At 28.7% G+C, this 26,444-nt stretch overlaps 1 protein-coding gene across 1 annotated transcript; it reads left to right on the forward strand.

Moving 5' to 3' along the window:
- Positions 1-4,624: 4,624 nt before the first annotated feature.
- On the forward strand, positions 4,625-10,482 carry LOC135963732 (CUE domain-containing protein 2). Its single transcript, XM_065515699.1, has 5 exons — positions 4,625-5,044; positions 5,532-5,947; positions 6,110-6,308; positions 8,205-8,374; positions 9,346-10,482. Exons 2-5 carry the CDS (start codon positions 5,631-5,633, stop codon positions 9,530-9,532), a joined length of 873 nt encoding a protein of 290 aa, XP_065371771.1. The 5' UTR covers positions 4,625-5,044; positions 5,532-5,630; the 3' UTR covers positions 9,533-10,482.
- The last annotated feature ends 15,962 nt before the right edge of the window (positions 10,483-26,444 follow it).

A 26,444-nucleotide genomic window follows, 5' to 3' on the forward strand; every position in this document is an offset into this window, starting at 1 on the left:
AAGAAAAACTACTTTTTATTCAATATTTTTTGTTGTTAAAACCAATTCATACAAAGAAAAAAGAAAAAAAATCTCACTTTCAAAACACAGCAAAGCATACGAAAGTGTTGTTGCTTTGAAGAACTACAAAAAAATTATAAGACAAAGTTGTTTGTGTATTTTGTATTGCTAGTGCTCTAGTGAGTATACAAAACACACAGCCTATAGCTAAGAGCATTTACAAAACAAATCAGCACCAAGAGTATAGGGCTTGGGCATGACTGACTTACATACATGATTCATACATCAATATATCGGGAATTCTTCCGGCTCGGTTGCTATTTAAAATCGGCCCACAACCTCGATTTTTGTCCTATTTTTGATTATATATGTATCTGGATTACTAAGTCATTAATATAGACAATAATGGCGCATATTCAGAAATCATAACTAAAGTCGGAACTAGTAAAACAGAAACTAAAAAATAGTTCATAGATAGTTATTCTCAATTTATAACTAGTATAGTTACTGCTTTGACATGTAGGAAAACAAAATGTCGATAATATTTTGATCGATATATACTGTAATTAATTAAAAGGCTTATAAAGCTATTAAAAAACTATTCTTGTTCTCTAAAAAGTACATACAAATTTAGTTACAACTTTACCCATGATTAAGTGCTAACTAATTGTGCTGAAAGTAACCAATTGTGAATAACTTAAATAAGTACTTAAAAAAGTTAACACTTGGTGATCGTTTATGAATATGCGCCTTTTAGAAATGTGTTTACTATTTTATAAATTTATATCTATTAGAAACAATAAGAATGCATTTTTTAATGCATTATCGCATTGATACATTTCATTTTTATTGCTAAACATTGCACACTAAGATAAGGTAAAAAGTTGAAAAAAGTCGAAAGGTTGAAAAGTCCATTACCATTACCACTAAAATACCGTTACCTCTACATAACGTTATTCTGTAAATAGTTTTAAATTATGAAAATACATACAAAATGTTTGATTTTAATAATTGAGTTTGAAATATATAGAATTTTTATATTATTAAAATAACTCCAATACTTTTAGCGAAATAACCAAATTAGCTTTACGTTACCTTTTCAACTTTTCGAATCGGTAGGCATCCTAGGATTTTACTCAACGGACAAAATATCTCAGCAATATATTATATGAGATTTACTGAAGGTCATCATGTAAATCTCAAATCTTTTGTGAGTTGAGTCGATTGTTCGATTGTTCGAACAATCGACTATTTCCTGAAAAAAGTCGAAAAGTCAAAATCGACTTTTTGGTTGGAAAAAAGTCGAACATTCGATTATGTTATCTCAAAAGTCGAATAGTCGAAAATAGTCGATTAAAGTCGAAAATAGTCGATAAAAGTCGACTTTTTAGATTGTTAAAAAAAATATTGCACTTGCTTTTTTTGTAGTGTATGCTAATATCAGCGTTGCCGCTTTGGTCCAATTGGACCAAAATTGGTAGTTTCAAGTTAACAAATTGACTTTTGGTAGTTTGGTTGGTTTGTTCCGATATTTGTCGTATTTTGGTAGGCTACGATATTGCTGAATACATAAGTATTTTTAAGAACAAAATAATTAAAATAAATGTGTATTTATTTAGTAGTGTTGAGTTCAAAAAATGCCAAAGGGCTCTCAAAACTTTTATTTTCTAATAATATGTGTTAAACTCTGCTTCAATATTTCAGTTTCATCTGACACTTTAAATATCCAAATATGGAAATTAGGACGCGTACTTTTTTTCTATATGAAACTTATTTGTGTTGAATTTTTTCGGGATACCAACACTTTTAGGTGTTTTATGCTCGTTTAAGTAATTTTCGGAAGGGGGCCTTATATGGGAGCTATGGTCAATTATGAATTGAATTTTTAGGCTATGTGAAATACATGGACAACCAGCCAGACAGACGTACGGAAGGACATCGTGAAATCGACTCAAAAATAAAATCTCGAAAACTGAACGATTTTAACATATTTATGATTGTAGTGTAATTAAATAACTTTCATCGTCTGGGTAATTTTATAGCAGCAATAATATAATTTTAAGTTAACTATTTATTTTGAAACGAATCCATATAGCATTTCTCAAATATTTTAAATTTGGTAGGTTTTGGTAGTTTTTAATTAGAAATTTGGTAGGAAAAATATTTTATGAGTGGCATCGAAAATTACTTTTTGATGGTAAAATACTCAGTAAAACAGCCCTCATCTATGGTGTGAATTTCGTAACTATTTATTTTGAAACGAATCCATATAGCATTTCTCAAATATTTTAAATTTGGTAGGTTTTGGTACTTTTTAATTAGAAATTTGGTAGGAAAAATATTTTATGAGTGGCAACGCTGGCTAATATATGTAAATAATAAATAAATAAATGTTTATAAAATAAAGCTTTTTTCTACACAAAATTCTTACATTATTCTAACTATTATCGCCTAGATAAATTTCATTTTTATTGCTAAACATTACAAAAGGCGCATCAATAAATGTAGAAACCATGTATTTTTACAAGAAATGGTAAAATGTTGAAAAAAGTCGGAAAGTCGAAAATAGTCGAAAAAAGACGATTAACTAAAAAGTCGAAAATTCGAAAAGTCGACTTCATAAAAAAAGTCGACTTCATAAACTACATAAGTCGACTTTTTAAAAAACGGAAAAAGTCGAAATGTCGACTTTTTGTTTCAGCTATAGAACCCTAATCTACAGTAGTACAGCTAGTAATAATTTTTAGCTGCGCCATCTGTTGTTGAATAGCTTTACCAAACCTCAACTTTAAACTACAGCCAAAGTAAATTAATAAAGTACTTTGACTACAGCTGTCTCATCGTAAAAATAACGAAAACGAAATGCATTAGGGCAAAAAACATGGAATAAAAATGAGAATGAAAAAAGCCGATAATTATTGATTTCCTTTAAGGGTGCCAGATTAAAAATTTTAGCTGCAATAAGGGAATTTGTGGGAAATAATTTTTGTGTACTTATTTCCTAGGTCAACTAATTTATACATATTACTAAAGTAAATTCCTGAATAATACTTAAACAAAGAAGTTCTTTATATATGTATTTAATTTAGTATATAATATTTTAAATAATTGGCCCCCCATCTCGTGAACAATATTTTATTTGAATACTAAGTAGTGACCCAAAAGTAGTAACCAAGTAAAAAAAAATAGTGTCCCAAATGTAGTAACCAAGTAACAAAAAATAAAACGAAATAAAGTTTATCATGAACAAAAATATCCATATAAATATATTGTTAAAATCCCACATGTATTCGATACATATGGAATTCTATGTGTAAAAATGCATGTTATACATACGATTCATAATTTCCATGTTCACACGTACGTATGTAATTGCGTGTGACATGACCTCTATTAGTTTATACTATGTATGTTGTTTCGCTGCATAAAACCTGCGGACAACGTCAAATGTTAACAAAATACGCAGTGTCATTATCGACATCTACTTCAGAATAGTACCAAAAGTGTATACTAGAATTACTAAAATGTACTAGTAAAGCTATGTGTACAGCTCAGAAAATGATTAACGCTGCAGCCACACGATGAAGTTTTTCTTGATAGCCTTTTACATATACTGTTTGCCAAAATTTATAAAAATTTAATGCTGTGACTCGTCATAACGTAGGCTGCACGCAAATTTAAAATAATTTTAGTACGAATTGTGCAAAAAAAATTTAATCAGCTGTTTTGTTGATTGAAAATTGAAACACCAACTCAAGGCGAATTCATACAAGGTGGTGTCAGTTCTACAAAAACAACAATTGGTCTTAACAAATGTCAAAAAACCTAAATGAAAAATTAAACAAATAAGTATTTAAACTTAATATAGTGTAGACAGTTGAATAGTGAGGGCTTTACTTATTTATGTAAACAATAAACATTTTGTTAATAAGCTTAAAATATGTAGATATTTAAATACAAAAACAAGCTTTGACAGTTGTTAGAACCAAAAAGCGAAAAAAATTATCAGCTTGATGATAAATTGAATGCGTGTTTGTTTCAATTCTTAAAAGTGTGACTATATTAGTAAAAAAGTGTGAGCGTATTAAAACTTGAAAGAAAAAACATGATCGTGTAACCCCCAAGTAATAAAACCATGTTAAAAACATGTTGAAACATATGGTTGTTAACCAATTATTGAATATTTTTCTGACAACGTTGTAAGATCTGACAACCGTGTACCAGAAGTTTCAACATAAGTTCTCATGGTTGTGTTAACCATTTTCTGACAATCTGACAACCGTGTATACGTAGCTTAAGTCTCTGGTTCCAATGTCTACATATGGTCTCAAAAGAAGTACATAGTCAATAGTATTATCGTCAGTGGTAGATTTCCAATGACACATGTTAAATGTCTATAGTAAATAGCATTGTCTGGGGTATAATTAGTCACTAGTACAGTACTAAGTCAGTTCAGCGTTATAACTATATATCTAATACATTTTTAAATCATTTTATTTAATGTTTAAGGTAAATTATGTGGGGAATTTCTGGGAACATTACATACATCTGGCATCTTTATAAATTGTGTGTATTTCATTTTCTCTCAGCTAATTCTCTACAACAGAATTTATTGTCGGTTGCAAAAACAAGAAATGAAATAAAACTAAGTGCATCATAATTCAAAAATTCATAACGAAATTCATTAAAAAATATTTCAAAATATAAAGTAATAAGTTTTGCAAATGAATGCTAAATTATAATTATGAAAAGACACATTTCTAAATGAAATTTTAATAAAACATAAGTCCTCTGAAGATTTATAGAAATAACGAACGAGAAGAGACACAGAAAAAGAAAACGCAGACAAATTCAAATCGAATATTAACCCCTCAAACAAAAGAAAAGGAGAAAAACACAGTGGGCAGAAGATACAACAACAATAGACAAGTAGAACTGTGCAAAAAAGGGGGGCTTGTTTATAATAAAAGTGAGTTTGGTAAATTGTTGTTGGTGCAGTGGCTGCAATTTATACTATATTGGTTTTGTTTTGTTCCATTTCTCGGTAAGTACCAAGTGGAGAAGTGGGGGCTGAGGCACCTCAAACAATTGAAACCAAATAAATAGTTATTCAGTCAGTCAGGGCAGCCATCATCCAGCCAGCCACAAATAATGACAGAGGAATGAATGAATGTATAGACGAAGAACGAACATACGACGAACAAACGAAACCCAACAGCTAACGTACCAACAAACATTGTACATAGATAGATACATTTATGCGAAAAGGAGGTGGTGGAGGAGTAGAGGGAGGTGGGAGAAAAAGGAAATCCTTTTGTGTTTCGTTAACAGTTTTCACTGGTATAGAGAGAAAATTATTTTTTAAGGGACACACAACACAGTTCTATTGTAAATCAACGACTGAACGGGAGTAGTTAATTGAAAAGAACAAAATTAGCAAGAAAAAATAAATAATTTGCGTTGTGATTGAATATAAATTTTCTTAATTTACACTAAAATTTATTTCAAGTTTATTTTATTTATTTAATAAGTTTTCCTTTTCGTTGGAGACAAATCAAAGGAAGCAATCGTGAACTTTACAATTGTGTTTGAGCCAGAGCCACAGCTGAAAGAAAGTCATCATAAACAAGATGACAAATTTGGAAAGACAACATGAGTTGGTGAAGAAAAGTTTAGTGCAATTTGTCAGTGCCCATATACCGGGTGCGGATTTTAGTGGCGTTGACGAAATTGTACTCTCGTACATAATATCGATTTTGGAGGAAGCCTCACAAGATCCCTGTTTTGATGTGGAAGGTTTTGTGGAAATGATGAGTGCTTATTTTGAGGATTTTTCATCGATTGATCAGGGTGTGATATGCGATTGGATTTATAAATTGGCCAATGAATTGATTGAGCTGCAAAAGAATCAAGATAATCATCATCAGGCAGCTAATCTGTCATTTAAGTATGTATTCGTTCGTTTTTTAAATATGTACGTTGATTTTGTTTTTGTTCCTTTTTTTATTTTTCTGTATTATTATCTATTGTGCATTATTTGGCAAATAATATCTATGTAGATATGTATATTTCTTAATTTGTTTGCCTTTTGAATTTATCTTCCTTTTAGTTCACTTTCTTTGTCGGATATTATACCCGAATCAAAATTACGTGCTCGTAATTCTTCATCCTCTTCGGAAAAGGATGAGTTCCCATTAAATGAAAATGATAGTTATAGTGTGACAAATAATGGCTATGACTTTGATTTGATTTATTGTCAGGAGGCGAAGATTTTACAGGAAATGTTTCCGGACTCGGCATCTGTTGAGGTAAGTTTTGGATATCATGTTTATTACTAGTATAAATAATAGTATTTTATTGGGTTTAGTTAGAATTTATAAAAAAAAAATATATTAAAATGGTGTTACATGATATATAAAATGTATATCTAAAGTCATTTTTTTAACAAATTTAAATATTATATAGTATATAGTGTCTTTATAACCAGACATCATGATAATGGGGATTATTGAGAACTAACATGGAATAAAATATAGCGTATATTTTGATATATATTCTCAAGTATTATTGTTTACTATAGAATATTGTTATTTGGGCCATTATTATGTTTTATATTACTGAACTGTGGTTATAATACGAAATTCAAATTATTTTAGTTTTGAATTGCGAAATAGTCGATTCGGCTTTGCCCCTCAGACGGTAATGTTTGTCTCTATATGTACAAACAATTTTTAGTGTAATTTCATTAAATTTGAGACACTATTTAAGACCTGAAGCGAAGGTCACAATATTTATAAGAGGTGCTCCATGTCGAGGCCCAGCGATGACGCTCGGTATGCCGGTGGTCCTTTTCCAATATTGTGAATGCCGCTTAGGAAGATTGACAGTTGACATTTAAGTCCTGTCAATCATCCTAAGCGGCATTCACAGGCATAGCGAGTGAGGGTCACAATATTTATAGGAGGGGCTCTATATCGATGTCGAGGAAGTCGTCATCGCTGGGTTCGCCCTGGGTCTCGACACCTATTTTCATTTAGAGCAAAAAAGGCATTTAGTTTTGCTTTCGAGCGTTAGAGGTTTAAGGAGATTTGCAAAAAGTTGGACCATTCTCGTTTTAAATGCATTATTTTTATATTTTTATACCCTTCAGCTTCGTAAGAAGGGTATATATAAGTTTGTCATTCCGTTTGTAATTTCTACATTTTTCATTTCCGACCCTATAAAGTATATATATTCTGGATCCTTATAGATAGCGGAGTCGATTAAGCCATGTCCGTCTGTCTGTCTGTCTGTCCGTCTGTCTGTCTGTTGAAATCAATTTTTTGAAGGCCCCAGATATCTCCGGGATCCAAATCTTCAACAATTCTGTCAGACATACTTTCGAGAATTTTGCTATTTAAAATCAGCAAAATCCGTCCATAAATAACGGAGATATGAGCAAAAATCCGAGACAACCTCTGAAAATTTCATCAAAAAACACAATGTATTGCATGCTTTGACAAAAAAACAACAAAACGTATGCTTGGATGTGCAAGCTTTGTGTATTTTGTTTTTTTTTGTGTTTTGTTTCTTTTGGCGTTGTTGTTGTTTTTTATACAACTAAAGTTTAGTTTGGTTGTGTGTTGGTTTTTTTGACAAAAAAACAACAAATCGTATGTTTGAATGTGCATGCTTTGCGTATTTTGTTTTTTTTTGTGTTTTGTTTCTTTTGGCGTTGTTTTTTATACAACTAAACTTTTGTTTGGTTGTGTGTTGGTTTTTTTGACAAAAAATCAACAAATCGTATGTTTGAATGTGCATGCTTTGCGTATTTTGTTTCTTTTGGCGTTGTTGTTGTTTTTTATACAATTAAACGTATGTTTGGATGTGTGTTGGTTTCATTGCCTTGCGTATTTTGTTTTTGTTTTTTCTTTTGGTGTTTTGTTTCGTTTGGCGTTGTTGTTGTTTTTTGTGTTCTTGATAAATTTAGGATGCTGTACGCTGAAAGTGGGCAATGTACATACATATATACTAATTATAAAAAATAATAATGCATCCACAACAAAGGTGAAGGGTATATAAGATTCGGCATAGCCGAATATAGCACTCTTACTTGTTTTTACTAAGATGCTTATATTTTTCAAAATATTTAAAAGTTGTATAAATTCCACAAAAGAAAATCTTTTATATTTTAACTAGTTTTTTAATGTTATTTCTCTTTTCAGATTAAATATTGTGTTGCTATAGCAAATGGTGACATCGATAGTGCTACTCAGGCACTTTTGCATCGCCAAGAAACTGGCCAGAGTTTGTCCGAGAAACCAAATAATGCCATAGCTGGTCGCAAGAATATCGTTGTAAACGACACTGAACTAAAAAATCGTATTATAGCCAGGTGAGCCCACATACATTGTTTAATGTTTTATTAAAAGGAAAATTAACAAAAGCATATTTAACCTGTGGTTTTATTAGTTCTAATGACATCAGCCAATATTATTTTTGTTGATATAAAATTAGTCAATACTCTCTTAACCAATTCAATTTATAGAATTGAGTCCTTTCAATGTTAAATCGTGTATATTTTTTTCTTCTATTTTTTCCTCTGCCACGATCTTTTAAAGCTCAGAGATAATTTTTTTCATGATTTTTGGAGGAGTTAACAAATCTGCCTTATGCATTGAAATTTAAAAATGTTTTCCGTCGAATCGAATTACATAGTAACTAGGTTTGTCAATTATTTTTTATTATTCGATTGATCGATTAATTTTAATATTTCCTCGAATATAGCGAGTAAAAAATATTCGAATAATATAATAAAATATATTTGATATATATTGCTAAGATTCATATTTATTAATTCTAATAATATTTTTAATGTAACCAACTTGGAATAAAATTATAAACGAATGCACTTTTGTAATTGACACAGTTTTTCGAATTTTTTGTTTATATAATCAATTTTTAAAAGTTTAAATTGAAAGTAAATCAAATAATTTTTATTCTAAATTGAAAAATGGTATTCATTCGAATAAAAAATTTATTTTTTCCTTGATTATTTGAAGTTGCTTTGTACAAGAGCCACCTTTTACAAGAGGTGGCATCAGATTGTCTATGTCGGTACCTCGGAAATGTTATCGGTAGTATGTGAATCCCAAATAAATTTCAAATATAACATAGTTATTTTTTAAAAAATATTTTCTACCAAACACAAAATTTATTTTTTCTGCAGGCTTTATTTACATTAATGACTGTATAAAATACCATCTTTACTAGCTAAATTACAACAAAATCAATACTTCTATAATTAAGTAAAATATTTCATTATTTTTTTGCCTCTATCATAAACAATTTAACATTCCAATTTAGGTATTCGTATGTTGATAAAGATGCTAATAAGAAAGAATACAAGCCGATGGTGCCAAAAGTCGAGCCCAAAAAGCTTGTTCGCTATAGGGACAATAAAATTGTCTCGTTAAAGGGCGAACGTTACACAGAAGTAAAACGCGACGAAGAAGCTGAGTTAAAAAAACCCAAAAAGCCAATTCAACCGTAACTAAAGTTGAAGAAAATCTACTACAAATATTTTATTAAAAAGTTAAAGCTCAACTTAAATGATAAAAAATACAACAACCGTAATATTAATAAACCAAACACCATATATAAGGACGACTTTCTAATGGCAGCAGCTGCAGATGAAGAGAATTATGATGAAGACGATGTTAACGTTAGAAAAACGTTGAAAATTGAAGAGAATGCAGTAAATATAAAATATAAAATGATAAAATATCATTTAAATTTAAGTAACTTTAAAAGTATTATTATAAAAAAGCAACTACAACAATTTTGTGTATCCTCCTCCACTATTAACACACCCACTTATACTTATACAACTACTAATTCTAATACTACCACAACTACCAATTTAAATAATCTCCTAAATATTTATAAAGCACATTTAATATTAGTAGCATCATTACCAACTCCAACACCACCCACACAAACACTTTGCAATAACATTGTAGAAATGTTATATCAACAGATACACAACACAAATGCACTTTTCATGATGATGATAATGATGAATTTACAATTTACAACAAGTGGCTACCATGCAAAGGATAAAATTTGCAACCGCAACAAACAAATGCGATTTATAAAAGATATTAGGCTTCCATTTGCCACCAAAACCACCATTTTATTAACACTATGGACGACACCATTATTAGTAGTAACCAATGAACCTTTACCAAAGTTTTTACAAATGTCATTAAAGATTAAACAAGATTCAAACACCGTTACCACGATGTTGATGATGAGAGCACAATTCTCACACAATAGTCGTGTTGCTATCTTCTTGAAGTTTGTGATCTTTATTATTATTATTAGTATAATTGATTTGTTCATTAATTTTATTAAACATTTACTACTATTATTTTCATATTATTGTTTATTGTTAATTATAAATTTATTTATTAAATCCTCCATAACAACAACAACAACAAAGACTTTAAAAACATTTTTACTTTCATCAGCATCATTACAATTTAAGCGTAATAATGATAATGTTGCTGATGACCATTGTGATGATTCCTCTAAACATTTCATTGAAATTTTATTTCAAAACTTCTCTACGAATGCATTTTTCACATTTAATTATCGTTGGAAATGTTTTCATTTTGCCATTTCGAATTTTTTATGAGTTCAATTCTCACTAATTGTAATTAGTTGATTTTACAACTATCCATTTGTTTTATTTAATAGAAAATTATGACATATTGTCAGTGTGTGTTTGAAATTTATGCAATTTTTCAATACATTTAGGTCAATAAAACTTGAGTTATCACAAAAACGTTTAACGTTTGAAAAAACTGGTAATTTGTTTGTCGCGCTAAGACAACAAATAGAAATAAGCTGAAAAAAAAAATAAATTTTTGTTTTAATGATGACATATTTCTTATACAAGAGTTAAATAATAAAGGTCAAACGGGAATTTGATTAAATAAACTCTTAAGTGTAAACCTTGGTCAAGTCTTCTAAAAAGTTTTGTAACATTGGAAGATTTAAACGAATTGAAAAAGTCTTAATAGATTTTAATAAAGTTGCTGTCTATTTTCAGATTTTTGGTTTAAAACGGCTTTAAAAAGCAGCCATCTTTTGTAAATTTCAAGTGGTAAATATTTAAATTTGCCTTAACTTATATTTGCAAAATGATGCTGTTACATTAATTAGCTCAAAACGATCAACTTAGTTTTGAGTGTGTTTAACTCTACCAAGAGCACTTCCTTATCACTGCCCTTTTTATCTATCGAAAATTTTCATAATTTAAGGACGACTTCGCTCTGGAGCGAACAGCAACCACAATTGAATTTGAAAGAAACAAAAAAAACAGAAATACACGGTAGACTGGGATGACACTTTATCTCCAAAAGTCGTGTTGAGTTCTTCCGAGTCGTTTGTCGATGAAAAATTCAGGATACAAAGGACTTTTCGTCTGTTACAATATTTTAAAGCACTTTAGGATGACTTCATTCTTGTGGATCGAACGACAAACTCAATGGAATTTGAAAAACCAGCGATTCGTAAAGGATGAAGATAAGAATTGAGTAAATGCATGTTAAAATTGCAAAAAGGCCGCCACGATTTATATTTGGCTCTCAATTCCTTGTTTTATCTATAAAATAAGATTTAACTTGTTGTATTTATTTTCGAGTTTCGGCTAAAAATCAGCAGACACCTGTGCCAAACAAATGTTCGAAAACATTAATCCTTAATACAATTATCAAAATCAAATTAAATTTGTTCCAAACGAAGCTCTGGCTTAAACTGGAACAATGTTGACACTGGATTTAACAAATGTCCTTATATGCCATGAATATCTGTAGAGACCTTTAAATTGTCCTATAATAAATACACATATTTCAGAATGTTATTGAATTGTACAATAACTTTTCCGATAACTCAATGATGTGTTCTTTTAACAAAAATGGAACTAAATAAAAAATAATCAATTTAATTTAAAATTTTGTTATTCAATTATATAATAATCAAAAATATAAGTATTAAATAAAAATGAAAGGGTTTTTCGAAATTTTAAACAAAATTTTTTGTTCATAAATTTGATACCAGATACCAGACTACCTTGTGACTTGAGGAGAAATTGGAAAAAAAGTTTATTTCGTCGGCTCATTAAGTATTATTTTTACCAAAAAAAACCATCACTCAAAGGCTAAGCTTGTTGTGGCCGTACAAGCACAGAAGATACCGAACAATATGGACGCCCAGTTGAGGCCTCTACAATTGAAAAAATCAGCATATGGTGTTGGCCGATCGGAGATTGAAAATGCGAGAGATTGTGGAAGCCATAACCATCTCACATGGCTCAATTCAGTGGTTTCAATTTTAAATGATCACTTGGGCATGAGAAAGCGTTCCGCAAAATGGCTGCCCTATTCTCCGGATTTAGCTCCGAGTGACTATTGTTTCCAAACCTGAAAAAATGTCTCCGCGGAAATAGGTTTGACTCCAACGATGAACTCATTTTAAAAAAATACATATTTTCATGACCTCGACAAATGGCATAGAGCTCAAGAGAGACTATGTTGAAAAAATAAAATAAGTTTTTATTCAAAAACTGTGATTCATTCAATTCCAATTATTTCGGGAACTTGGTCCATTCTGAATTTTGTATATGTTTTTAATCGTGCAATTGCTCATATTTAAGGAACATTTTTGGAGATATCCTTTATTGAAGAACGATTTTCTAAACTATATCCTGTTTTGATGAGAACTGGAAAAAATGATAAAATCTACGATTCATTAACATTAATAGAAGATCAAAAAATCTGACGAACAATTCTAAAGTTATTAACAGTTTTACTTTAGGTAATTTACGTGCATCTATTACAAAATATGAAGTTTGAACCTATATAAAATCAAATTTAAGAATCCGAAATTATGGAGAACATAAAATTTTGTATGACCATGGGAAACAGGTGAAGATTGAACAATTATTTTTTTGATTGAAAATGTTTTTTCGTGCCTATTTAAATCACTGTTAACTAGTAGATACAAAAAATTTGAATTAAAACACAAATTATACCAAAACAGTTTTTCTCAAAAAATATTTTATTTTATAAAAAAATTTATGACTAAGATTTAGTCCTATATTTTTTTTTGAAATTTTAAAAATCATTCCTCATTTTCTTAATGTCTTGGTTAGTTTTTTATCGTAAGGAATAAAGTTAACCAGCCTTAATGAAAACGTGGAACTTTAAAAAGATTATAGATACATATTTTGTTTATTATAATACTTTTCTAACAAAATTATAAATTCTAACGAACTTCCATGAACAAAAATTGTGATGAAAATATATAATATATTAAAGATAAAACACACACACTGGATTTTAAAGAAAACAGGAGCTCAAATAGACTTATGAATCTGTAATAATGATATCAAAAAATATATATTTTTTAAAAAAAATTAACTATTTTCTTAAGTTTTTATTTTAGGTTATTTTTCTAAAACATATTTATAACTGTATATTTTTTTATTAAAAAATAAAACAAATTACTTATAAAGAATATAAACTAATTAAGTTACATAAATATTTTTTTTGTAAACAAACGATTCAAAATCGTTTTTAAAGTCAACCAAATTTATTTTAAAAAAATAAACAAAAAATGCCATCTCTAACAAAAATCAATTATACTACATATAATTGAAAATTTTAGCAAAACTTTAAAAAAATAAATAAACATGAAATAAATTTCATGTCAGGTTAGGTTTTGCTAAATACAATACAAGACATATGTACACACAAACTCTAGTCCTAGTCTTAAAAGACATTTTTTTTAAATAGACCAAAAATTAAGGAAATTAATTACAGAACAAACGAAATTAATTTAATATAATTTTAGAAAGACTTTGGTGATGGTAAAGGTTATTTTAAGCAAAATGAAAAGAAAAACAAGAAAACTTAAACATAAACTTAAATAAAACTAATAATGGTGCTTCTAGTTTAAAAAATATAAACAAAAATATTATTCATTTATAAACTAAACAAATTCTCAGCTAAATCACAACAGTTTAACATATTGTAATAGAAATACAAAGCTTCAGTGAAAATGAAAATTCCTATTAAAAAAAAAACAAATAATAAACATGAATTAAATAAAAGACAAAACAAAAAACAGCGGAAAAGAGAGTGCATTAAACTTGCCACCACAACATCACCCACTTTACTATAATAACTATCTATTTCTACTACAAAAAAAAAAAAACAACTACAACTACAACATTTCTACACCACACCCTAACAAAAAATTTACACTACTCTAATACACATTTAATTAATTCTAATTTATTTATCATTAATTGTTTAAATTTATGTTTTCGTATGGACTCATTTCATCAATATCATACCACAATTTATAGCATTATTGTATTTATTTTAAATATTAAATATTGGTGTTGCCAAGTAATATATTTTAATAATAGACTATGTAATGGCTGGATTGATGGCTATACAAATTCAACAAAGAATTTTTAAAATTTCAACAAAATTAGGGAGTTTTCGTAATGTTAATTAGTAATATTATGGTTTAACAAAGCGCTAAAAGTTTAAACTAGCGGTACTCAACAACAACCACAAGAGTTAAACTTGGATTAAAATGTTAAGTTAAACTCGGAAAAAATTTACATGAGCTGTAATCAATAATACTGTTTTCCGGTGCAAGATTTATAACAGAGAATTTTGTTTCCTTATGAGAAGTGGCATTCATGAACAATTTTTACATCCCGGTCTCCACCTAACATGGTTTTGGAAATTTTTAATTTAAAAATTGTCAAAAAAGAAGCAAAACACACTAACAGATGTTGTTATCATTTTACTTGATACGGATCTTGTAAAAGCAAAATGCAATACGACTTTTTTCCTCTTGCACGAAATTGTCACTTTTTTCTGTCAAGAGGGGCACCCGGCGGGTTAAGCTAATTCGATTACTCTTAATCCAGTGGTGCTAACAGTTTTTTAGGTTAGCTCTTGTTTTCGAGATATTCGACATATATTCGCGTAACTCAAAAACGGTTTAGCTATTGAATAAACTAAAAAAACTGAAATTCCGCAATAAAATTACCTTTAAGTAAGACTGAAACTTTTTTAATCTGCGCAGTCGTTTTAGAAATATAAATTTTTTTTTTGCAGAATTTTCCAATTTTTTATGCCGTTTTCAAAAACTAAAAATTCGAAATTTTCATATAAAATTATTTTTTTTGCCAAAAAAAAATTATTTTTCTAAAACGACTGCGCAGATTAAATAAAAGTTTGAACCTTACTTAAATGGTATTACTTATGTGGTATTTCGGTTTTTTCAGTTTATTCAATAAGCTAAACCTTTTTTGAGTTATGCGAATATATGTTGTGCAACCTCCTCCATTTTCGAAATAACGGTACATATATCTCGAAAACAAGAGCTAACCTAAAAAAACGGTTAGCACCACTGAACTCAGCGTACTTGAATTAGATTAAAGCGCTGGGTGCCCGCTTGACAGTTTTTTCAACTAGCACATTGTAATCAATTTTAAAAAGTTTAAAACTGGGTATTTTAAATTGCACTTTTATTTATTGCAGAATCTGCTGGTATAAAACCGTGGTTCTTCTAGTGCAATTCCAATAACAATGTTTGGTATTGACATATTATTATTATCTGCCTTTTGATTAATAAATAGTTTACCAACTGCTTTTAAACCGGCACTAATTCATTATCCCTAAAATTAAGCAAATCTCTATTAATTATTGTATATGGCAACATTAATAAACATCACCTTTATTTATTTTATACATTGTTTTATAAAAAAAAACTGGTATAATTTGTTAAGTGTTTGCCCCCCAAATTATTTATTAAGATTTAATTAAACACCATAAATCAATCAACAGAAGGTGTTGTTTATATGTAAAAAAGGAAATAATTTTCCAAAATGAAATTTGAAAACCATCTATCAAACACACCTATTGTGAAATTGAGTAAATATATTATTTTAAACCATACATAAATATTTTGAGGCAGCCATTTTTAGCGTTTTATTAAATATTTTAAGTTTTTTTTTATAAATATTTATATATTTAGATTTATATACACAAATCAACAAATTGGCTTGATAACAAAAATTTATATATTTTTTTTAAACATCATTGTGAACGTTATTACCAATATTTATTTATTTGACTCAGTAATTATTAACCTTATTTTTTTTTTATAATTTTTTACAATATACATATACATATTTATTTTTATTTTAAATTTAATCTTATATTTATGTTTTAAAAACATATTTTTCCAAAAATCCACAAAAACTTTTGTTTTTAAATGAATTTATTTTAGACCATATTTTTCAAAATTTATTTTGATTTTAATTTGTGATATTAGTTTAATATTTACCACAATTATTTTGCAAAAAAAAACAACAAAAACAAATTTAACTCGAATACCAACAAAAAGAAACTTACAACAATACTTAAAACAAATTGAAACAACAACAAAAATACATACATAGATACATCTTTTAAGACAAAATTTAATTAAAAATACTTAAAAAGAAAAACTAAAAACTATCAATATCAAATATATTAAATGGATATTAAATTAAATATTAATAAAAAAAAAACAATTAATAACGGAACTTGTTTTATTTCCACCAGAAGTTTTGGTAAGTTTTTTAGAGATTAATATTTTGAATAATATGATGTAATGAGAAAACTCAAATTCGCCTAAATGGAATTGGACCTAATTTTCTAATCACCCATATTTCCCTTAAAATGAGTGAAAACCTAAAATCGCTTTTAATTTGTAATTCTTCTTTAAAGCTGAAGTTGAAAGTTAAATATTTCAAATTCAGATGTAATCTATCTATAATTTTTTTAAATTGTTTTACTAAGTAAATGTGTTCTAAAAAAATTTGTGCATAACAAAACGTACAACACTAGTATAAAACGAAAAAAAAATTATTTAATTTCAATGTGTAATTTGTTTATATATTAGATCAGGATTAAAAACATTCATTTAAAATATTTTCGTTAAAAAAAAACTCCAAAAAACATACTTTTTAATTTTGTTTTTAACAAAACGTACTTTTCTTTCTTTATTTTTTAACAAAAGGTTCTTTTTCCGATATTAAAATGGTTTTATATCAAACATCCATAACATTTAATGTGGTGACATATGGCAGTTAGCTGTATCTATTGATAAGTAAGAAACTTGTTACCATTTCCAGGTTCATGATGTTTTTTAAGGGGGCGAAATAAATAAAACTCATTTTCCCAAAAATTTTAAATGTGCGAAAAAGTACCTTTTGTTCTGCGGCTCATCATATATCGTTGTCGAAAATCCAAAAGTACGTAACATCATTTTTTACAATTTTACAGGAGAAGCAAAAAACGTAATAAAATGAGAAATATTCAGATATAAAAATAAATTATCGAATATGGGCTTAAAACACAACAAGAACAATACTAATACTATGACCTTTTCTCATCTTTCTGGCAACATACGGATTCCGAGCCAACAGAACTGCTCATATTTTGAGGTCAAGATCGAATCAAGCCAAAATCGGATACTCTGTTCCAAAGTGAACAGGTATTGCAACATGTGGCTTATCGTTGACAATCTGGAACATTACGGTTTCATGTCTGGCCGCATATTCTGGGAGTTTTTCGGACAATGCTCGCTTCAAACGAATATGTCGCATTCGGTATAGGTCTTCTGTGATGATCTAGCCAGATTTCGGCAGCTCATTATAGATAGGAACCTTTTGGTCCCACCAAATACAGAGCATTACCTTAAGGTAGGCCAGTCCGGATGGTTGACCGGACTTCACCTACGATCTCTTACGCTTCGATTTATCGTAATGTGTTCATTTTTCATAGCAAGTAATGATTCAGTGAAAAGTATTTTTTTTATAAGGTTCAAGCAGCATTTCATACATACAAAATCGTTATTCATGGTCTCTCAGCTTCAATGCCTATATTAAACAACTTGGATGAATCCTGGTGCTTAAAAAAGTTTTGAAATAGCTGATTGAGTAGCCCCAATGATTTTACAAGCTCTTGTTGAGTTTGACAACAATCTTCTTGGTCTTCAAACTTTGTTGGCTGGTCTGGGCCAAATAAATGCCAAATACAGTGAGGCCTTGATTATCCGTAATTCGATTAACCGGCAACATCAATTAACCGGGAAAGAAAATTTAAATATTTTTGGATCGATTTAATTTTTTTGCATTGATTAACCGTAATTACCTCTATTATCCGGGATTATAAGCATATTTTTTTTCGATTATTTTTGAACAATCAATTTGAACAATATGAATAAAACGAAAAAGGGAAATTCCCTCTATTGCATACGATGATTCGAAAGCATATACAAAAGTAGATTTTGCTGTTTATGAATGGTTCCGGAAGGAAAGATTAAAATAGAAAGGCTAAAATATTTCACTCAAAATTAAATAAAAAAGCGACATTGTATTCACAAACTTAATGCAGCAGGAGAAAAATATAACTGCTACAATTTTCGTGGAAAAATTACATGAATTCATATCAATAAAACAACTCACCAACGAGATAATGGAGATTAAACAGACATTTTTTGAAATTGTTTACCTGAGAGTAGTATGCCTTAATGCTGAAAACGTTATTGTGAAAGTTTGTTCACCAAATTGGACGATATTGATCCAACTGATGTGATCCATCAGTTGGGTGCAATATAGAGCCGTAAATGTCATTATCGAAAAACTATATGTATTAAAAAACTACTTAAAATTGGTACTCAATTAACCAGGAAAATTGATTATCCAGAATGCTCCCGGTCCCGACCATTACTGATAATCGAGGTCTCACTGTATTTTGTTTTCATTTATCATACGTACTTTTGATGAAAATAATGCACATGTTGATACGTAGTTTTGAATTATGGATATAAAATCGTTATTTTTGGACACAGAAGTCTAAAAATTTGTAGAAGCATTTGGACTATAAGTTCCCTTCGCACTTTGTAGAGATCCATTAAGAAGGAATTTTTGGTAAAAAACACCCAAATATCTTAAATCGTTAATAACTTCATAAATACTGTGATTTTAGTTAAAATAAACTCAATATCACTCATATTTTATGCAAGATTTAGAATAAAAAACTTAAATATATTAAATCGTTAATAACTTTGATTACGACAGTTTCGTACTAGATTAAAGAAACAGTTTGCATTTTATCTTTAATCATTTTATCTAGTACGAAACATTCGTATGCGTAAGACGTTTACGCCAACCACGATAAGGGTGATTATGATTTTAAAGAAAATAAGTTCAATCTGTGATCACTCATAGTATATACCAAAAATCAATTTTGAGTACAAAAAAACTCAAATATCTTAAATCGTTAATGACTTTGTAAATATGTACTGTGATTTTAGAGACCATAAGCTCAATCTGTGATCACTCAAAAATCGATTTTTAGTATAAAAAAACACTCAAATATCTTAAATCGTTAATAACTTTGTAAATACAACGATTTTAGGGAAAATAAGCTCAATCTGTGATCACTTATATTTTATAACAAAAATCGATTTTTAGTATAAAAAACTCAAATATCTTAAAACGTTAATAACCTTGTAAATATTGCGATTTTAGTGAAAACTTGCTCAATCTGTGATCACTCATATTTCATGGAGATTTAGTATAAAAAACTTAAATATCCTAAATCGTTAATAACATTGTAAATACTCATATTTCATGGAGATTTAGTATAAAAAACTTAAATATCCTAAATCGTTAATAACATTGTAAATACTGCGATTTAAGGGAAAATAAGTTCAAAAATCGATTTTTAATATAAAATTCTCCAATATTTTAAATCGTTAATAACTTGTAAATACTGCGATTTTAGGTTTAGGCACCCTGAAGCTAAATATTTGGCTAACAGATTTTTGGCATATTTTTGGAATTTGACAGAATTCTGGCCAACAATGCTACTAATATTAGCATTTTGTTGAAGTGTATAGTTTATATAGACAATGCTGCAGCTTAGATTGTTTATTTAACCTGATTAAATTTAAAATTTTCACCGGTAGTCTTCTGGTTTTTTTTTATCATTGAAAAGTTTATTAAATATTTAGTTTGTTTATTTTTGTTGTTGTTTCTTATTGTTAATACATACTATTTTATTTACTTTATATATTTTCTTATCTTCAAGGTATTTATTTATGCAGTGTTGTAGAGTTACTTTGTACACTTTGTTGAAAATATAATTCTAGGTACTAAATTAAAATTCAAACAAGTTAGTAAATTACTTAATTTGTTATCGTTTGTTCATCGTTGTTGGACGCTAATATTTATAATCATACATTATTATATATACTTATATACAGTGGTTGGCAATACAATAGACAATATTTAAAATATTATATTAATACAAACAAATTCTTAAGAGTTATTTATTTATATTACAAAAAAAAGAACATAGTTAAATTCTGAAAACCGAAAACAAAATAAACCAGGAAGAAACTATGGTTGGTCAACGCTACATTGAACAAATATTTTTTTTTTTTTAAATTCAATAATTTATTTTCGTGAATAATTTTTGGATGATTTTTTGCATTATAAGAGAGCTATTACTAATTATGAACCGATCGCCACGAAATTAGGTCCTGTGATTTCTGTCTACATATGTATATGAAATATCAACATTTTTAAGAGATTTATGCTCGTTAAAGTGATTTTCGATAGCGGGCCTTATATGGGAGCTATAACTAATTATGACATGACTACCTATATATAAAACTTATTTGGAATATATTTTTGTGTAGATAAAGTCCTATTTCGGGATGAGATTTGTATTGGGGCTAGGTGAAATAATGGATCGATTTCAGCCAGTTTCACTAGGCTTCGTCCTTGTGCCGGAAAAAATATAAGTACATATAAAATTTGATCGAAATATCTTTAAAATTGCGAACAAGGTTTACATGGACAGCCAGCCACCCAGCAAGCCAAGCGGACGGGCGGACGGACATCGTTTAATCGACTCAGAAAGTGATTCTAAGTCGATCGGTATACTTTAAGTGTTGGACTAATATTTTTGGGCGTTACAAACATCTGCACAAATGCATTATACCCTTCCCACTATGATGGTGTAGGGTATAAATAGCACGCACTTTTTCGAATTCGCTGCATTAGTGCATGAACTTTTCTGTAATTAATAATGCCATTCTGCCTTGAGTATTGTCCCGTTTATAACTGACCTATATCCCTCTATAGGTCAAAATTCTGAATATTTATTTTGGTATGAAATGGATTTCTTCTGTTCGATAACAAATTTTAAATTTTAGATTATTGATAACATCCCGGGGAGTAATTTTTGGTAATTTCTTAAACCCTCTTGCTATTAAATTATTTAGCTTTGAGTAGTTTTATGAGATCTGCATACCAAATGTTGAGTTTTTACCTGTTCCGACGAAATAATTGTATTTTGCAGTTTACTATATTTTAATAATAAACCTATTCTATTTGAATTTATCTTAGAAATATATAAAACTGAAATTAAGAAATACGGTTTTCAAAAAAGTTTTTATTGTATTTGTCATTCACTGTAAATACATGTATATGGTTAGTGTTTTTATTTGTGTTTTCAGTTATTACCAACCTCATAAAGAATTTCGCGTTAACGTGTGCAATTCTCTCTCTGTCGTTATATCTACTGCAATCTTACTTACAAGCAATATGAATAGAGCTGATGATTTTTAAGCTACTTTAGAATGTGGAAAGTAATTACTACTAGTGAAGCGGTAAGAAGCGTCATAGCAAACAAACGAAGTAAATTGATTGACTCACTATTGTTTTAGAAATAATTTTTACGATTTTTAAATTTTGTAGCAAGATGAATTTTTAAGTTTCTTTTAAGAAAGTAAATAACATTGTATAAACGTTAAAATGTTTATGTTAATATGACATATGGGCATTTCCATGTCATCGTACGTGACATTTGTACGCCATTCAGAGGGTAATATAATAAAACAAGTAAGAGAGCTATATTCGGCTGTGCCGAATCTTATATACCCTTCACCAAAATATACTTCAAAATACAAATTTTAAATAATTTTAGGTAAACAATTTTTTTTTTTCAATTCTTATTTTAAATTTTTTCTTTAAGTTTTAAAATGTAAAAAATTTTTGTTTTTTAAATTTAATTTTTTTTGTTGGAAAAAAAATTCGGCTTATAAAATATTTTTTCCGATTTTGATCCATTGTAGGGCCAACTTACTATATACGTCGTTGCAAAGGCCTTTGAAATATCTATCATTAGATATCCATATTGTCTATATTAATGACTTAGTAATCCAGATATAGGTCAAAAATCTAGTCCGATTTTGCTGATTTTAAATAGGAAACTTCTAGAAAGCATGTCTGACAGAATTATTGAAGATTTGGATCCCGAAGATATCTGGGGACTTTAGAAAATTGATTTCAACAGACAGACAGACGGACGTGGCTTAATCGACTCCGCTATCTATAAGGAACCAGAATATATATAGTTTATAGGGTCGAAAAATTATATTGTGGAAATTACAAACGGAATGACAAACTTATATATACCCTTCTCACAAAGGTGAAGGGTATACAAAGTACATTCGAAACATTGTTATCCAATATATCGAGCGAAATAAGGGGTATATCGTAATATCATTCGTTTTCTCTAATAGTAATAAAATATATATAGTATGTATATTCTATATAGTATATGTATTAGAGTTAATTTCAAAAATTTGATTTGCGGATATCATAATTTTTCTGAAGGTTTTGGAAAATTTTCACTCATTGTGGTGGTTTAACGCCAAATAACTTTGAAGCCACATAACTTTTTAACGGGTTATGATAGAAAGGAAATATTTGGTACCGTTTTGATAAGCTTAAAATGCAGTGTTGCCATTTTAGAACTGAAGTAAAGCGTCAAGTGTATAGTAAAAACGGGTAAAAAGGGTAAAAAATTACGAAAAAAAAGAGTAAAAAGGCCAGGAGAAAAAAGTAAAAGTTAAACAAAAAAATTTGAAATTTTTTTTTTCACTTGCAAATAACTCATTCAAAACGGTTATAAAGGGTAAAATTGGCACTAAAACAATGAATAATTTTTAAGGTTTAAATTTTTAATTAAATTATTTATTTTATTATTTACTTAGGAGTAAACAAAACCTTAAAATAAAATAACAATTCAATAAAAAACGAAATAATACATTTCAAATACATCTTTTTAATAATCATCATCATCACCGGGCCACAAAACGATTTTAATGAAATACTCAGGGGGCAAATTGTCCCACTCGTAATCGAAATAAATTTCGAACGCAATCATTATAATTTTCTATACATTTTATTCGATATCAAATAAGAGAATGCCAAAAATTAAAAAAACGCACGTTCGAATAAGTATACGATCGTGTTCGACTGCGGTAATTAGCCCCTAGATCTTTTATAAGTTTGATTTTTTACAAAGTCACATGGTTTTAACAAAAAGCACCAAAAGCGCCAAAAACATCAATTGTATTAATTGTTGATGTAGAATCGACTGGTGAAATCAGATTTGCAATATATTCAACCGTTTTTGCTATACAGAAAAATGTGCTCAAAATCCGCGTCTTTAGGTGCGTTGAATCACCACAAGGAGTGAAAATTTCCAAAAAAAAGTACGCCATTATTTTTATTTATGTAAAAGCCTTCAAAAAAATTATGATACCCGAAAAACAAATGAAGTGACATGGTCACAAACGAACTCTAATATGTATGTATATATTTATGCATACAAAAACTAAAAACCAAATTAAAAATATATTTTAGGTTTCGGAAAACAAGGTAATAATAGCAAAAAAACCAATCAGAGTCAAATTAATTTCTTACTACTTACTAATTGGGAGCTGAGTTTTCGCCACCAGATTAGCATGCTATATACTAATTAAATTAAGAAATTAAAGAGTTTAAACTGTTATTTTTGGTTTTAAAAAGTTGTAATAAGCGATAAATACTTTCTCATAGAAAAATGTCAGTATTTTTTTCCTATTCAACTCAACTTTTCAGTCGTGGTTCACATTCATGGAATGCATCTACTAAAAACATGCATAAGTATTAAGTATTTCTCTCGGTTTGCAGAGATTTCAAAAGTAATATTCAGATTTCCCTTGAATATGAAAATATTTTTACATATTCTGTTGAATATGTTTAGTGGTAACTTGTATTTTCAATTTATGTCCTGCTTTATTTATGTAGATCACTATGTACGTAATCTCTTTAGGTACCAAACAGTCTGTCAGTTTTACTTTGAGTAATAATTTCATACAGCTTATCAAATAATATAAACCAACCATGACAGTAAAAATAAAAGCAAATAAATTAATAACATTTATATTTGTATATAGGAGAACCTGTCATTAACTGATTACGTGCCCGCAATAAAAACAATACTCGTAGATGTTATAAAAATAAAAAAATGATCGATGCATTTTTTAAAATTTATTTTACAGTATGTGGGTTATAATTTCCAATTGGGTCAACAAAATGAAATAACAAACAATGATATAAAATACTCTCATGAGAGTATTAATAAACTTAGAGCCAGTTTTTGACTTCGTATTTAAATATGAATTATATTTAAGTTCTATTTAAATGCGAAAATGAGTTTCTCAGTGCTTTTTTAAATGATACTTAAATGGCCGACGTTGGTCATTTAAATTCTATTTAAGTTTCATAAACTACCATATGTTTTTGACAGCTGACTTTTGTTGTTTGGTTTTTTTTTCACTCTATTGTAGTAAAAAAAAAACAAACAACAGCGTCTTGCTAAAAATAGCGTCTTGCAAAAACTACAATTCCGATGCGGGGCAATTGGAGCTTCTTTTGTGCATTTTCCTACCAATAATTTTATTGTTTAATAAACTTTTATTTCTTATTGGGCAAAATGTATCAATTTTTGTTTTGGTTGAACAGCTGTTTTAAGCAAAACTATCGATAAATTTTTGATATTTAGTAGTGCTACCATACTTTTATCTTATTTAAATAAGACAAATTATGTAGCACTGAAAAACTCAAACTGTATTTAAATACAACTTAATTTTAAGTTAAAATTAACTAAATACGTATTTAAATAACAAGTCAAAAACTGGGCATTAGTTATTATGTCACATTTACACGTATTAACATACATAGATACATTTAAAAACTTAAACAAATACAGCAACACAAAAAAGGTTTTCCAAAGAGAGCGATATCAGCAACAATTAATTGATGTTGCCAACAAAGTTGCCCATTATTTGGAAAAAAAAAATCGTTAGAAATCAATAAATTTTGGGAATATTTAAAAGTAAATAACACAAATACTGACATTAACAATAAACATTTAGATGTATTTAATGGCATTTTGTTATATGGCAAAAATGTTGCCCTTATTCTGCCATTTGCCCCTTCTTGTGTTCTAAAGGAATGAATGCTATGCCTGTATTTTCTTGGAAATAATTCTGGCATTTTTACCCTTCACCAAATTATACTTTTAAATAAAAAATTTAAATATTTTTAGGTGAACAAAATTTAAAACAAAAAAATTTATTTCTAATTTATTAGTGAAATAAATTTTATGGGAAAAATATGTTTGTAATTTTTTTTAATTTAATTTGTTTTTTAAATTTATTAGTGAAAAAAAATTTTATGACAAAAAATTTTGTTTGGTAAAAAAAATTAGGTTAACAAATATTTTTCCCTATTGTAAGTCCAACGACCATATAATACCCTACACTAAGTAAAAGAGCAAAAACATTTTTCTTTTAAAATTTCAATAATTTATATTTTTGAGTGATTTTCGGAAGTGGGCCTTATATATGACCAATTATGGACCGATCACCATGAAATTAGGTCTTGTGATTTATGTCTATATGAAAGTTGAATTTTGTGTGTATACCAACATTTTTAAGCGACTTATGCACGTTAAAGTGATTTTCGGAAGCGGGACTATATGGGAGCTATGACTAATTATGAAACGATCGTAACAAAATTTGGTGACATGAATAAGACTTATTTGGAGCGGAATTTGCGAGAGATAAACTTATGCTAAATGTCTAATAAGGAGTTCGCTGTGAGGCCCGTAGCTCCGTCCTGCTGGAACCACGAACGCATCGCTTTAGCTAAAAGCTAAATTTACAAAAACTGCGTGTTTTTGCTGATACATTTTAAAATATTTGACATGTTTTCGATTTCTTGACTATACTCTTCGTATTATTATTAAACAAATTTAATAAATTATTGTATGATTTATAACATTTCAACGACAAAATCTAATCGACAAACAAAGTTGGCATCACTGCCTGTGACGATAGCGTGTGCTAGTGTGCGTGTCATGTCTGAGGCGACAGATAAGGTTTGCTAAAAGCTAAATGAATTCAACTAAAGT

Source organism: Calliphora vicina, chromosome 1, assembly GCF_958450345.1.
Source record: "Calliphora vicina chromosome 1, idCalVici1.1, whole genome shotgun sequence".
In the NCBI taxonomy this organism is placed as follows: domain Eukaryota; kingdom Metazoa; phylum Arthropoda; class Insecta; order Diptera; family Calliphoridae; genus Calliphora; species Calliphora vicina.